The following is a 14,924-nucleotide window of genomic DNA, read 5'->3' on the forward strand; positions in this document are numbered from 1 at the left end:
GCTGAGCAGGCTGTGAGGAACTGGAAAATGTGTGCAAGTTCACCTCACAAATTCTCTGGCAGCTGCTCCACATGCCAGTTAAAGGGATATTTCAGCACATTTGCAACTTTAGGTCTGGATCCAACTCAACCTGTTGGTCACTGGCAAAGAAATTCCCTACCTGTAATGTTTGCAGCCAGAATAATTCTAGGGTTTTTGGCTTTACTTTGGAAGAAAAACACTGACACTAATTAAAAATCTCACACTTATTTTTCCAGCTTTAGAAGAAGGGTATAGTTCATCCTGACAAAACAACCTTAATCTCTGTATGTCAATATCCCTGTTTATCAGACTGCAGAGGTGCTTTTTTTTTTTTTTTTTAATTGCTATTCCAAAGTGGTCCACATTTGGGTTTTATTACTCAAAGAGAGGCTTTTTAATTTATTTATATTTTGATAAACATGATGGTTTGGTAACAAGTTCAAATACAGTCTGCAAAGCAGGATGATAATATTGTAGTTGCAGGGAAGAATCTTGGAGTAAATTGCATCCTTTTGTCATTTCTTTTGCCATGGAGAACAGCAGAGGGATGCTACTACCTATGGAAGGTATTGTCAGAATAGCAATAGGTTGGCCAGTTTGGGGAATGTGTGTACTGGTGGCCACTTAGTAGACCATGAGGCCAATGACCCTGCAGTTCCCTGCAGTCAGTGTTCCCTTGCTGTCTTCTGGTGCTAAAAAGATGGAAGCAATGTTTCACAATGATTATTAAATTCTGTGTAATTATAGTAATTACATCTCATAGTGATAGTTCATCTGATTTGGGAAACAATGCTAAGCCTCTTTAAAGAAGCCCCACACCAGACACTTTTTACTGGGTGAGGTTCAATTTGTCAGACCAGGATGTTATACACAGTGATGTTGTGGATGTAGGAAAAGCATAGACTCAAGGAGTGTTTTTTGTCATGTACATTTTCCCCTAGACACATTCAGAAGGCATAGTGGAGTTCAAACAGACTTCTGTACTGAGAGTGTTGAGGTCTTCTGAGCTGTTTTGCTACACTTTGGTCTGCTTCTTCAGGACCACATGGGGGACTACACATGCTTTTGTCCTTTTAGGCTCTACCCCAGCCAGTGGACTGCTTATTGGCTTCTTTCTCGTGTTCATGAGAGTGAAAATTATTTCATTGAAGAAGCCATTTTTTTAACCTGGTTGGAGACCAGGTTTTTTGATAAAATGGAGATTATCTACTAATCTGGTCTCTTGCTTTGTTAATCACATCAGTGAACCCCTAGCAAGAAAGGCATTAAAAGCATTGCTGCTTCTGTCTCTGCGTTTGCAAGCTCTGAGCAGCAGTAGCAGTTCAAAACAGTGTTAAGTAATCAGGCCATCTCTGCAAGGCAGCCACAAAGCTCCCTGCTTCACCGATCCCTTCAAATGTAAACCTGATAGTTCTTCCAGTACAGCACTGATGATTTTGCTCATCTTTCAGCTAGCTTCTGTTCCTTTTTCTTTGTTGCAACAATGTTTTTGGGGGCCTTTAAAATTTTCCTTCCCTATAAACTTGTCCTGTCTCTTACCACAGAGCCTGCCCTGTAATTTCTCATACTGGCTCACTCATCCTCACTGTCTCATTCATTTACTTCTCTTTCTCTTGCACATTCTTACTTCTCTGCTGGAAATCCTATGTCCAGGCTTCCCAATATATCTGTCTTTTTGCCTTGGACCTTGCATCTTCCTGCCCAAACCACCTGCCTCTTCAGTCCACAATGCTGCATAGCTTTTTCTCATCTCCTTTTATCATCTGCATGTGCTGCTTTTTAAGTGTCTAAGGACTGTGCTATTCCTACCAAGAGATAATTGAAAAAATGTTATTCCTTTTTCTTTGCTTTACCTTTCTTACCATACAGCTGCTTTTATCTGCTTCTTTCAGTGCCATAACTACACAAACATTTGTCCCACTAACCTCCTCTCATCTGAGCAGCCTTGAACTTACACTTTTATTCTTTTCTGTAGCTAATCTGGGTCCTTACTTTAAAATATACTTCAGTATCTCTGATTTTAAGAAACTTTCCATCCCCCACTCTCTGCCTTTATTTGTGGTACTTTCCACCTCAGTTCACCAATGAAACTCCCTTTGGTTGCTCTCTGAGGCATATTCCTTTGGGCACAGGGACTCATGTTGTACCCTTGTCTAGTGATAGTACTGACATTGTATTAATCTCTTGGTTATCAACTTATGCTTTGCCTTTAAGTTTTTTATGGCAGAACTCATCTTCTTGGGTGTGCAAAATATTGAGCACAACTGTGTTCCCTTCCTCAGCTGGAGCTGTGCAAATAATTAATGACAGAATGATGAATTCTGTACTGTAGTACTGCCATCCACTGGCTGTGCTTTATCACAACACTCTGTGTTTGACTATAATCTTCAAGTGCTGGCGTTTGTTTCATCTGCTGCTACTGAAGTGGAACCTCTTATTCTACATACACTGCTTGAAATAACAGAAGTGCCATAAATCTTTGTGTTAGAATCCTTCCAGATAAAAAATGTATGCCTTTTGCTTTCTGTTTTGCTTTACAAAATGAAATACTGAGGTTGGTAAGTCAAATACTGAAGAATCAGGTGATTCTAGGCTTAACTGGTACACGCAATTAATTCACCTGCATTACCTGAAAATGATGTATATGTTTTGTAATATATTGTGCTCATTTATAAGAAACACGTATTACTTAAAATTAAGCATGTATATGGATACAAAACATAAATAGGATAATGTGAGGAATATTCTACAATTTGTGTGATGTTTCCCCTGACAAGACCTCCATCCTCCCCTGTATTTAAAAATGTCCTGAACCAGCATAGTTTCTCTATTCTAACAATACTCAGTAGGTTCCCTTTCCGTAAGCGCACACAGTTCTTCCTTGAACCCACATATAAAGAGCTTTGTGGTATTTTTTTCTTTATTTTTCTCTCACTATTGTTTTTTAAGTTTAATTTTCTTTTCTTTAATTTCTGTAGTATAATGAAGTTTATTGTAATTAGACTTACTGGTGTATGATTAATATTCCATGTTTAAAGCAACTTGCCTTTCATATTTCTTATCCTAAACATCTTAAACAGTGGCAGGAATATTTACCTACTTAGTACAACAGTTTCTCTATGACAGGAGACTGTGAAAATCTATCCAGATGTGAGGTCCAATAAATTTTATATGCAGGTGTGTTTTAAGAAAATTTTGAAAGGAAGAGCAGATACAAATATCCAAAGGAAAACAGTGTGTTCACTCTTTTGGTAATTCAATTGTTTATCCAATTTACTTCCACGCACTGAAATATTACCCAGAATTCTAGAAAAAGCAGCAGAAGATTTTTAGTTCAAAGATAGAGCACTAATTGGAATCTTAACTGAATGACACATTTCTGAAGTTGGAAGCTTTTTCTATCTGAAGCAAGGAGAGAAAGAAAATCTTAGCAAAGGAGCTTTAACCTTTGAAGTATCAAGTCTTTGAAAACAGCCACAGTCTCTTGCAATTGATGTCACTTTAGCTCTAAGTTTGAAATATGGCTCAGGGCTCTATTTGATCCTCCTGGAAGACCGTGGTATATGGTGACAGACTGTCTTTGCTTTAACTTCTGGCTTAGCAATCTGGGATCATTTGGGAAGCTCTGAAATCAGTTATAGGTTCTCTTTGCCCTTTTAGATGCTGTATAGGCAATTCATTGCTTGTAGGATTAGGAAGAGTTTGCAGTCTTCTAGGTACTTGCAATCAGATGTCATGGAGTTTGCTGAAGGCTGGCGTTTATACCAAAATAAAATAATGTACCTATGATCATGTTGTAGACCTGTATTTGCATCTCAGCTTATGATATTTTGTTCTGTTTTACTGTTTCTATAAAGACTGACTTTAAATGTGGTAATGCCTTTTTCAGAAAGAAAAAATATTTTATAATATTGAAATCTCTTTATAACTGAGACTTTCTTTTTTCAACTTTAAAAACAGTGTCTAAGTTTACAGAATTTACAATGTCTGCCACAGGCACACATGCTCGAGCTGTTTATTAAGAAAACCAACCTCCCAAATACTCTCCAGAGATTAGTGTGAAATTCCTAGGTTTAACTTGAGACACTGGATCTTAAAGCCGTTTAGCACATACTGGCAAAAACCAATCTTAGGTATAAGAACAATTTTATTTTGAGGAAGACTTCATTTTGGGTAGAAGAATGTCCCCCACAACATCCTACTCACCAAGCTGGATAGAAATGGATTCAGTGCATGGACTGTTCAGTGAATAAGGAACTGGCCAGGTGGTGGTCAATGATTTGAAGACCAGACAGAGATCGGTGACAAGTAGTGTCCCTCAGGGGTCTGTACTGGGGCAGGGACAGTTTAATATTTTTATCAATGATATAGACAGTGGGATCAAGTGCAAGTTTGCAGATGACACCAAGCTGAGTGGTGCCATTGATATGCTAGAGGGATGACATGTAATCCAGAAAAACCCGGACAAACTCATGAACCTCATGAAGTTCCACAAGACTCTGCTGGTGGGGCCAAATGGGCCCAATACAAACCCAGAACAAGTCCTGGCATGTCCAGGCATGCTCCCCCTTGTCCCCTCTCCCTCCTGAGGGGGTCCAGGGAAATGCAGAAAAAAGATAAAGGAACCCAGGCACCAGAAAGTCTGGTAAACAAGGGATGTATTCTCCCCTTATGGCAAAAGAGCACATGCACTAGCCATGCTTCTCCTAGACTAGGCCTATGTCTTTGCCTTTTACGATCATGGCCTGGCAGAGTCCCATTTTATTGGTTAACTGTTCTGCTTGCTTTGTTTGCCCTATTGGCCAAATTGAATCTCAGGCAAGTGATAAATAAAGGCTAAATAGTATTCAATTTGCCTTGCCTTGTCTAAGATCTGAAAAGCAAGTCTGAGAAGCCATGAGCCTTGCCCTGCAACTCAGAGAAGCCAATCCTTGCTTTGCCTTGCAACTCAGAATCTGTGCTGTGCCTCAGTTTACCCAGAAAGATGCAAGTACCCTTTGCAGTAATGCATTGTAAAAGCCCAGAAGCAAACAGAAGTGTCTTGCCAGGCAGAAGGGACAAACACCAGGGTGAGCCAAGCCCCTGAGCATCGTGCACTGCAGCAGTAAGTCACTTCCAGCCTAAGCACCTGCTTTGCAAAGCCAGACCTGGTCGAGAAGACGTCAAAACAGGCTATTTGTCTAAGAGCCTGAAACCCCAGGAGAGCCTGAAATCCTGGGAAGAAGCTTCAAGAGCCATCGTACCCGATGCCAGCCCAGCCATGGAGACCAGGGAGTGTGGCCTCCCTGCTGGCAACCAGCACCAGCCTCTTGCCGTGCAAGGCGCCTAGGAGCGACCCGAAAGCCTCACAGCTAACATACAGCAGCAGCATCCCCGTACTCAGGTGGAACTCCTGTTGCTCTGTGTAATCTGGACTGTATTGCAGCCCCAGAGAGAATCCCGGTGACACTATTGTGAATCTTCATCTAGTCTCTTGGTTAACGCTGCCATCTGCCTGACTCCCGTTTTGGCAAGGGCCTGGGCGAGTCTCCCCTAGTGGTCAAGCACCACACTGCGCTGGAGAGTCTCTTTCCCAGTGCTTGTTCCGGTTTGCTTCAAATTGTTTAAATTGCTAAATATTGCCCAAATATTGTACATTCCCATTGCAAATATATATTCCATCTGCAGGCCGAATCTATTAATAAGTTTTTGGCAATTTTTACATTAATAAATAATCACTACTATTTTTGTTAGTATTTTCCTTATTAATAATCATAATCATAACAAAGACTGAGTTCAGGGTGCTGCACCTGGGTCATGACAATGCTTATTATCAATACAGGTTGGGGGATGTGGTAATAGAAATCCACCCTGCAGAAAAGGACTTGGGAATTCTGGTGGATGAGAAGCTGGATATGAGTCAACCATGTGCACTTGCAGCCCAGAAGGCCAATCATGTCCTGGGTTCCATCTGAAGAAGTGTGGCAAGCAGATGTTCTGGTAAAACCTCACCTGGAGTGCTGTGTCCAGCTCTGGAGCCCTCAACACAGGAAGGATGTGGATCTGATGGAGTGGATCCAGAGGAGAGCCACAAAGAGCCACAAGATGGAACACCCCACCTACAAGGATAGGCTGAGAGAGCTGGGGTTGTTCAGCCTGGAGAAGATGTGGCTCCAGGGAGAACTAATAGTGGCCTTCCAGTACCTGAAGGAGGCCTACAAGAAAGCTAGAGAGGGACTGTTTACAAAAGGCCTGTAGTGATAGGATGAGGGGCAGTGGTTTGAAATTAGAGAAGAGTAGATTTAGACTGGTTGTTAGAAAGACGTTATTTTCCATGAGGGTGATGAGACACTGGAACAGGTTGCCCAGGGAAGTAGTTGGGGCCCCATCCCTGGAGATGTACAAGGTCAGGCTTGACAAAACTCTGAGCAACATGATCTAGTGGAGGATGTCACTCATCACTGCAGGGGTACCTTGACTAGAAGACCTTTGGAGGTGCTTTCCAACCGCCAAACCATTCTATGATTCTGTGTAAACACAGTGATCTAATCTGTCCCCTTGAATATACAAATCTAAAATTACGTTCTGGCACAGGTGTCACACTAAAAGCTTGACTCTTGTTCTTCTACAAGAAAGATTATCTTTCAGAGGAAGATTTGCTGAAAGGGGGTCACTAATTACAACTGAAATGCTCTCTATGAGTTTTTCTCATCTAGACATTTACATAGGAAGAGAGCTGTAATTACAAGGACTAATCAACTTTTCTAAAAATGGTATGTAAGGTGAAAATAGGTGTTCAGTTAAAATGACTGCAAGTTAAATATCAGGTGAAATTTCACTCACTATTAGGAAAACTTTTTTCTGTTGTCAGGCATACTCTTATTATTTAAAGTGGACACTGTCTGGGGTTTGCCACATTAAAAAAAACAGCCGTTATATTAATTCTGGATTTTTAATGCTTTACACATCCTCATTCCATAGAGGACCCTTAGAATACCAGTCCTTAATTCTTGTTATTTGTAATTGAACCTCTGCTTGGCAGTGAAATTTGGAGCATGTAAGGAAAAAAAAAAAAAAAACAAAGCAAAAACAACCCCTCCAAAATTGTTATTCTTAATTTCTACTACTTGGAAGTGACTGGAAAGAAGGACAGTTAACTTGTTGTTAGTGTCTTACAAATAAACAGAGATTTATATCTGACGTTCAGTACTTGTACCAACTGAAGACTAAATGTACTTACAAAGTATGATCCACTAGCAGAAAATATACACATGACAGAAGAACACTAAGAGAGGACAGAATAACTTTCCAAAAGACCTTTGTTAAAATTTTGATTTTTACTTAGAAGTGTGATTTAAATAATTTTAGCCTCTCTTTAATTTAGTAATTCCTACCAGCTGGAAAATCTTTTCTCAAAAACCTAGAAATGCTTGGTGTAAATAAAAGGAATATTTTCCTTGAGAAAATTAAGAAGCAGAAATCCAGTTTTACAGAATTACAGAATCACTATGATTGGAAAAAACATTTAAGATCACGAAGTCCAACCATTATCTAACTCTATCAGGGCCACTTCTATTGCTCCTCTTGAAAAAAAATAACAGCCAGAAAATCATTTCTCCTTTGTGTTTTGTTACAGCAGTATTCACTGTCTTCATTATTGTCAAAGTTAATAAAGTGCATAAACACATCTTGCAGCTGGAAAATGATTGAGGCAGAGAACAATACACAAGCTAAATGTATACTTACATATCACTGGCAATGGAGGAGTTCCTGGACATGGACTTTGGAGATAAGTCATAGTCACTGTCTGACCGGTAAAGAAAAGACTCCCTACGTTGACTGTGGACAAAATTTGCCTGAAGAATTAGGCCTGATCCAGGGCTCGTCATAGGATCCAAGGGACTTCGTCCTGATGATGTACCATTGTCTACATCAAAACTGCAAAAAGAAAAGAGAAAAAAAATTGTGCCATTGACATAAGAATGATGAAATTAATAAATGCATCCTAACAAATGTATCACCAGGTAATTGCTTCTTGATAACAATGAGAAAGAGAAGACTTTGTCAAGCGTACTGCTGAGCCAACAATCAAGGCTCACAAGGAATATACTTTAGAGTTGCTGATAACTGAAAAGAACTTTGGGGGAAAAGCTTGGGGAAGAGTGGAAGAATAACTGCTTGTTGGAGAAAAACCTGGAGGTATTGATTATTGGCCATCTAAATATGAGCCAGCAGTATGCTCGGGTGGCCAGAAGGATGATGGCATCCTGGCTTGCATCAGGAGTAACGTGGCCAACAGGTCTAGGGATGTGATTTCCCCACTCTGCTTAGCATTGGTGAGGCCACACCTTGAATACTGTGTTTGATTTTGGGCACCTCACTACAAGAAAGACATTGAGGTGATGGAGCGTGTCCAAAGAGGAGCAACTAAGCTGGTAAAGGGCCTTGAACACAATTGTTATGAAGAACAGCTGAGGGAACTGGGGTTGTTCAGTCTTCAGAAGAAGATGGGAGACCTCATTGCTCTCTACATCTACCTCTAAGTAGGATAGAGTGAGGTAGGGATTGGCATATTCTTACAAGTAACATGTGACAGAACAAGAGGAAATGGCCTCAAGTTGTGACAGGAGAGCTTCAGGTTGGATATTAAGAAAAACTTCTTCACAGAAAGGGTTATCAAGCATTGGAACAGATTACCCAGGGAAGTGGTGGGGTCACCATCATGGTAATTATTTAAAAGACACATAGATGTGGTGTTAAGGTATTAGTGGCAGTGGTTTAGCAGTAATTGTGGGATTGCGAACTCTAGGCAAGCAGTTGGATGTGATGATCTCAAAGGTCTCTTCCAACCTTCACAGTTTGAATATGGAAAAGCAAGATGGTTGTCTTTCTTTTATTAAAAAACAAAACAAAACCAAAACAAACCACCACAACCAAAACCTACACAGAAAACAGTATTACACTTGAGGAGAGCATAGCAATTTAATCCTTTTGTCACTGTAATTTTCTGAAAAATTCACTTCAGTAAATCCTAACAAATACACTTCTTTCCAGATTTGATTTTTTTTTTTTTATTATGCCTGAACATTTTTTCTGTGTCCACAAATGTGCTCCTACTACATGATACTATCAATCTCAAGCTAACCATAAGACATCAGATGAAAGTTCTACCAACCATCAGCCTAGTAGGTGATCTTGGACAATGCAAAGCTCCCTTTTGCCTTTCATTTTCCCTATATATTTCATCTAAGGTTTCTCTGAATCATTTCACTGTCAAGATTATAAAAGTGATATTTAAAAAAAATAAAATTAAAGGTCTATTGATAAAATTGCAGCTGAGAGAGGCCCTGTGGTTTGCACCACCCAGTAACTAGAAGCATGTGCACGAGTTACGCATGGCTGCTGTGACAGAAATGTCATCCTGTAATACTGCATTGTGTCCACCAGATGGGTGTCAAAAATAATGGGATCCAAAAATATTTCCTAGGATTTGCCTCGTACTGCTCAAGGAAAATGTATTTTATGTAAATATGCACCTAGGGGAAAAAAAAAATTAAAAAGAAAAAAAAAAGAAGAAAAAAAGAAAAAAGGTTCAGTTCTAAAGTCAAAGGGGAATGCGAGTACAGCACTAGTTTGCCAGATATGTATGTTTATATTAAAAAGTTTCTAAGATACCACAGCTGTTAAGTGTTGTGTTTAGCTCTGAGACATTTGCTAACATTTTCAGATACAAACACTTGCAGAAATGTAAATGAAAAACGTGTCAAATAAATCGTCTCTCTGGATGAATTACAAGTCTGATTTGCAGGAAATGTTGCTGCTGATCACACTGCATCAAATGAACACAGAATCAGAATGGAGAATTTAAGAGTGTCACAAAAGTTGTTTGTTCTTTCTTGCTTCATACACTAAAAAAAAAAAAAAAAAATTAAGATAGGTCTTTAATTTGCCTGGGCAGAAACTACAGAAAGTCAGCTGTGGTTGCTTCATATTTATCTTTCCACTCCTGTTAAGTTTTAAGACTCAGCAAGAATATGCTGTGAATTTAAAAGTACACAAATCACAGAATTCTCTATGTTCAGAAACTTTGCTGCAATGCCAGAGATGCCAAAGCTATGAAAAAACCAGTGCTAATTCAGCAGCTTTTGTGCCTGCATTTTGACAAAATGTTTAATGACATTAGTGGATACTGTTTATCCTTACAGCCTGCCTTATTCAGTGCTTAGTAGTGACAAGACATGAGATGAACATTCAGGCATTTTTCCTTTTTTGGCTCTTTTTATCCTGTTTTCATGTCTTGCCCATCCAGGCTCTGAACTGAGATGGGAACGAAGATGGTGAACTCTCTTGAATGACCATAATCATATAGGTCTGATCTCTACTGTGTTCATAATAGGACAAGAAGTAATAACACCACAAGCAACCTTTTGGGAGATTATTAAAAATTTGCTCCAAGCAACAATAGGAATCTGTGGCAAGGATAGGAAAGGTTCTGGATCCTGGATCTCAGCAGCACTGCTTCATTGTTAATGACTGCAGCTTTTTTACTTGTGAAAGAAATGTTCTGTGGACTTCCTTTTGATTCCTTAAACAGCATTCTACTACTCTCTGCAGGGCTGCTAAAATTAAAAAGGGGAAGATCTGCATGCAAAATACAGCTTTTAGTTACATAAGGAACAATTGCTTCCTAATGAATATACACAAGAAGTTGTGACTAAGACCATGTAGAAAATCTTCATGTTAGTCTCCTTATTACTGAGAGTTTAGCAGTTTGATCATGTAGCTTTTTGATGGGGATTTTTGTTTTGTTTTGTTCTAGAAAAGTAAGCAATAGGATTGGGAAAGAAATTCCACCCCCAAAAGAAGAATTTACTAGACTTCTCAAGAATATAAATTGCACTCCTGATATTCCCCTTTAAGTCTTACTCCACCTTCATCCTGGTCCTGTCTTAGAAACTATGGTGGTGAGAGAGAGAGGAGCCAAGCTAATTGATCCTTTAGGAACACCTTATCTTTTAAAGCCATATTTAACATTGCAGAGGGACAAACAGGTTCTAGAGGAACAAATTCTGTTCTCCATCAAAGGATTCCATTGTCCTAGTGTCAGGTAATCTCTCTAGACATCTGCTTGTGCAGTGACCTCCCTCTGTATTTCAAAATCCTTACTTCCCAGAAGTCCTGTCCTGAAGAAGCACAATTCCACCATTACACCAAAAAGGTGCATTTGGCATAGCAGCTGTAATTCACTGAAATTATCACAGAATAGCTGCCCTATATCAACTGCCTTTGGGCAGGGTCTTATTTGGAGCAAAAGCAAGGTAATAAAATGATTTATATCTCCAAGGAAAAATAAGATCTTTATCTTACTTACAGCCCAGACAGGAGCTCATGCCTGGAGCAGGTGGCAGCTACCGGAGGAAGGGGATAATCCCTTCAAATGCAGAATCTGAATTTGTTACTGGAATTGCTAGGAATGAAAAAAACAAAAGTGGGCCCATTTAGCTGGCAGGACTCACTGTGAGTATGGAGGATTTTAGTGAAAGATCCTCCCTCCAGGGTCACTTGGTGTAAAAGTCCAGGATAAGGGAAAGCTCATTCCATATTGTAGTGTAGTGTGTGCATTAACCGCTGTGTATCCTGAAGATGTGTCTCAAATCAAAGTTCTTAGATGTGATGGATTTATACTGCGGTAGCTACAGGGTATTTTAGAAGGACAGACTACTTACTGTGGAAAGCACACCCATTGTGACTCAGTTATGATTTTATTAGAAAGCATTTTGTGTTACATTAATTTTACAAATCTCCACAAAAGAATGTAGTGCAAAGAATGAATGAAGATAGAGACAAAAAAACTTCTTCCTCTGGAAGAAACATTACCTGCTAATAGAAGGTGAATTTTCATGCATGCATTTTAGGTAAACAAATTCTGGCTAAATAAATTCTGTCTTACTTTATACACTAAATATATTAATTGAATTCGTTGAAGTCAGATGTAAATATGTCTAACACACCAAGTGATTGTCATAATTTATTTGTGAAATACTGATTTCAGACATACTTTTCGTTCATCAACTAGACTGGGCATGCACTTTGGTTATGTTTTTATGATTTCTCTTTGACTTTTTTATTGCTTATTAATAAACATCATTCAGTTGAGCCAATAGTTGACTTAGGTATCCCATTTTTTGGTGGGATCTAGTTATCTCCAGAATTTAATAATGATGAAACTTTAGAAATTTTTTTTTTTAAAGAAAGCAGTTGTCACTAATCAGCCCCCACCAGTCTTTCAGTGTTCAATAGGTTGACCCAAAGTACCAGGAAAACAAACACACTAATACAAAAAACACACTAATGTAAAAATAAACCAGTGGACTTATATAATTGAATAGCAACCCTAAATTTTATCTCTTACATTCATTTTCTGCTTGAGACCTTTCAAAATGCTTCCATTCTGACACCGTCTACCCAGTGATGCAGGAGAAACCACATCTGGTTTTCTCCTCCTTTCCTGTCTCTCTCCTCCCATAACTAGTAAAAACTAACAACCTCAAGAAAATGAGGGAGAAAAAAAAGAAATATTTATACTGACATTTTAGAAGGAATATCATATCATCTCTCAACATTTGAAGAAAACAATCATTTTCTTTGTTGCAAAGTTAAAAATATTTTCAGCAAATGTTATTAAAAGGAACATATGATCTAAATCTGAATTTTCGTATGCCACTGGAGAATTCAAGCCAACTATCTGCTTGTGGCTTTGGGTTTGCAGTTAAGCAATTCAGCAAGCAAACCCTATGATTAACTCCATTTTTAGAAGTGGTGTGGATAGATTTTCCAGTATCAAAACTGCATGCAAAAGAAAAAAATAGGACATTTAATAAAATTTGCTTTGAACAGCATTACCTAGCTTTTGCTATTTTGCATAACTGTTTTTGAAAACATTTGGAAACATAGATGGACTTGATGTCTTCCTCTTTCTTTGAAGCTGAAATAATCTTATTGAAGTATAGTAAAAATGCAAACAAAAAGCACACAAGAAACAAAATTTAAAAGAATTTCTGAGAAATGTAGTAATCTGTTCAGGCTTCTGCTAGGTTTAAATCCCTTTGTATGGTTTGTCTGATCCTACTGGGACCAGTATCCCCAATTTTATACAACAGAAAAAGGCCACCGGGACAGTAACTCTTTCCTCTGTGGCTTCTGGTAAAATCTGTGGGAGGATGAGGTCTGAAGTAAGAAACTCTGGATTAAGAAATTCTGAAGAATCAGAAGTTGTTTGGGTAACCTGAGGTTACAGAAAGCTAAAAAAATAGAACCATTTAATTCAGGCATGAGAAGGAGAAGACAGCAAATGCAGAGGTGCTCCTGAGCAGCTCATGAGCCATCTGGCCACATCCACCCACTGGCTCCCACTTCTACCGGCACCTGTCAGCACCACTGCATTACCAGGATTAGAGTCTCAGCAGAACTGATAGTTCTCTAACTTTATTATTGTCATTATTTCATTAGAGTCTTTCTGTCACCATTCATTGAAGTAATTCCATAATGCTGTCTGCACTTCCTTTTATGTAAGGTACCTTTTCTCTGTGCAAAAAATATTAAAGTACCTTTAAATCATTTTTTTTTAAATCACTTTGCGTAATTTCAAGAAATTCTAGAACAACATTGGCTTTGTTTCCAGGGTAAGTTTTGATCCAACTTCTTCTTTTGCATTGCTATTTTCTGAGCACTGTTTCAGCACTAAGATGCAAAACCAGCTTGCTCTGAGTGTGTCTATATATCATGTATTTACTGTAATTCAAAGTGCTATTAATTTTCTCATATTTAAGAATCAAATCTCAAAGTATTTAAAATATTTATTTAGCAGATTATAAAAATATGCAAACCATCCATCAAGCATACTGACTAATTCTAATTAAAATACAGCTCCTCTGAGATATTTCAGAAAAAAAAAAACTCCAAAACCAAACAAATCAACAACCAAAGAACCCCAACCAATCAACAACACAGAAGGAAACCAAACCAAACCAACCAACAAAAACCCCTGAATGTAAAATTATGATTGAGAAGCAGACTGCTGCCACAGAAGGAAAATCCAATGCACTGAAAGAGCTCAACCTCCTCCTTCTGTGAAATCAGTTGCATACCTTTATCAGAAGTGGATAAATTGCTTCTATATTCTTTATGAATTAGAGGTATGATAAAGCAAGTTTGTAGAAAAAAAGAGGTAGTTCCTCAAATCTATATTTAAATCAATACCCTACAGTGCTGAAGAAAGCACACAGAATCCAGAAAATAGGTATAAATGTTCCCCAGGGCTAAGACTAGCATGCATTGGAAAGCTTCCTGGCAAACACATCGATATGAAGAATTGTCATATATAGCCACATCATCAGGCAAACACTTGGCACAGTCCCAAAGGATATGGATGTGTGTAGCCTATGTGGTAGAAATCTTTGACAAAGAGCGCTCCAAAGACCAGCTGACAGCAAAAAAAGCAATTGTGGTTACTCCTGGCTACTCTCTCTTCATAGAGAATACAGCAAAGGAGATCCAAAGAGCCATGAGCTACAATCATGGCAAAAGAAGGTTGCATCACCTAGCGTCACCCAGGTTCTGATTATTAAGTCTTCTGCATACCTGAGAGCAAGCCAACTACTCTTCAAAAAGTGTCTCACAGAAATTGGAAAAGGGCTTTGGATGGAATAGTCCAAAAAGAAGATCTATAGCCCAGACTTTAGGAGCTCTGCCCATGTAACATAGAAAATTAGTTTGTTTCACCAGTGCAATGTGCACACAGATATCTACAGGGAATCAAGACCAGCTTCAGAGGAGCATGGACAAGAAGCAGCTGGATAACAATCTGCTGTTTTCTCTAGGAAATGCAAGTGTATTCCAGTGTTGCTCTAGACCCTATGGCAATG

General features: G+C 38.8%; 1 protein-coding gene across 4 annotated transcripts in view; it reads right to left on the bottom strand.

The window, feature by feature from the left end:
* Nucleotides 1–14,924, bottom strand: part of PDE4D (phosphodiesterase 4D) — a 423,549-nt gene that overhangs the window by 123,008 nt on the left and 285,617 nt on the right. For all 4 annotated transcript variants that reach the window (XM_054397841.1, XM_054397842.1, XM_054397843.1 and 1 more), the window contains exon 2: nt 7,747–7,938. In XM_054397841.1, the coding sequence (XP_054253816.1) occupies nt 7,747–7,938 (192 nt within the window). The remainder of the gene's footprint in view (nt 1–7,746; nt 7,939–14,924) is intronic.

The sequence above is a fragment of the Indicator indicator genome, chromosome Z (genome assembly GCF_027791375.1).
Source record: "Indicator indicator isolate 239-I01 chromosome Z, UM_Iind_1.1, whole genome shotgun sequence".
Classification (NCBI taxonomy): domain Eukaryota; kingdom Metazoa; phylum Chordata; class Aves; order Piciformes; family Indicatoridae; genus Indicator; species Indicator indicator.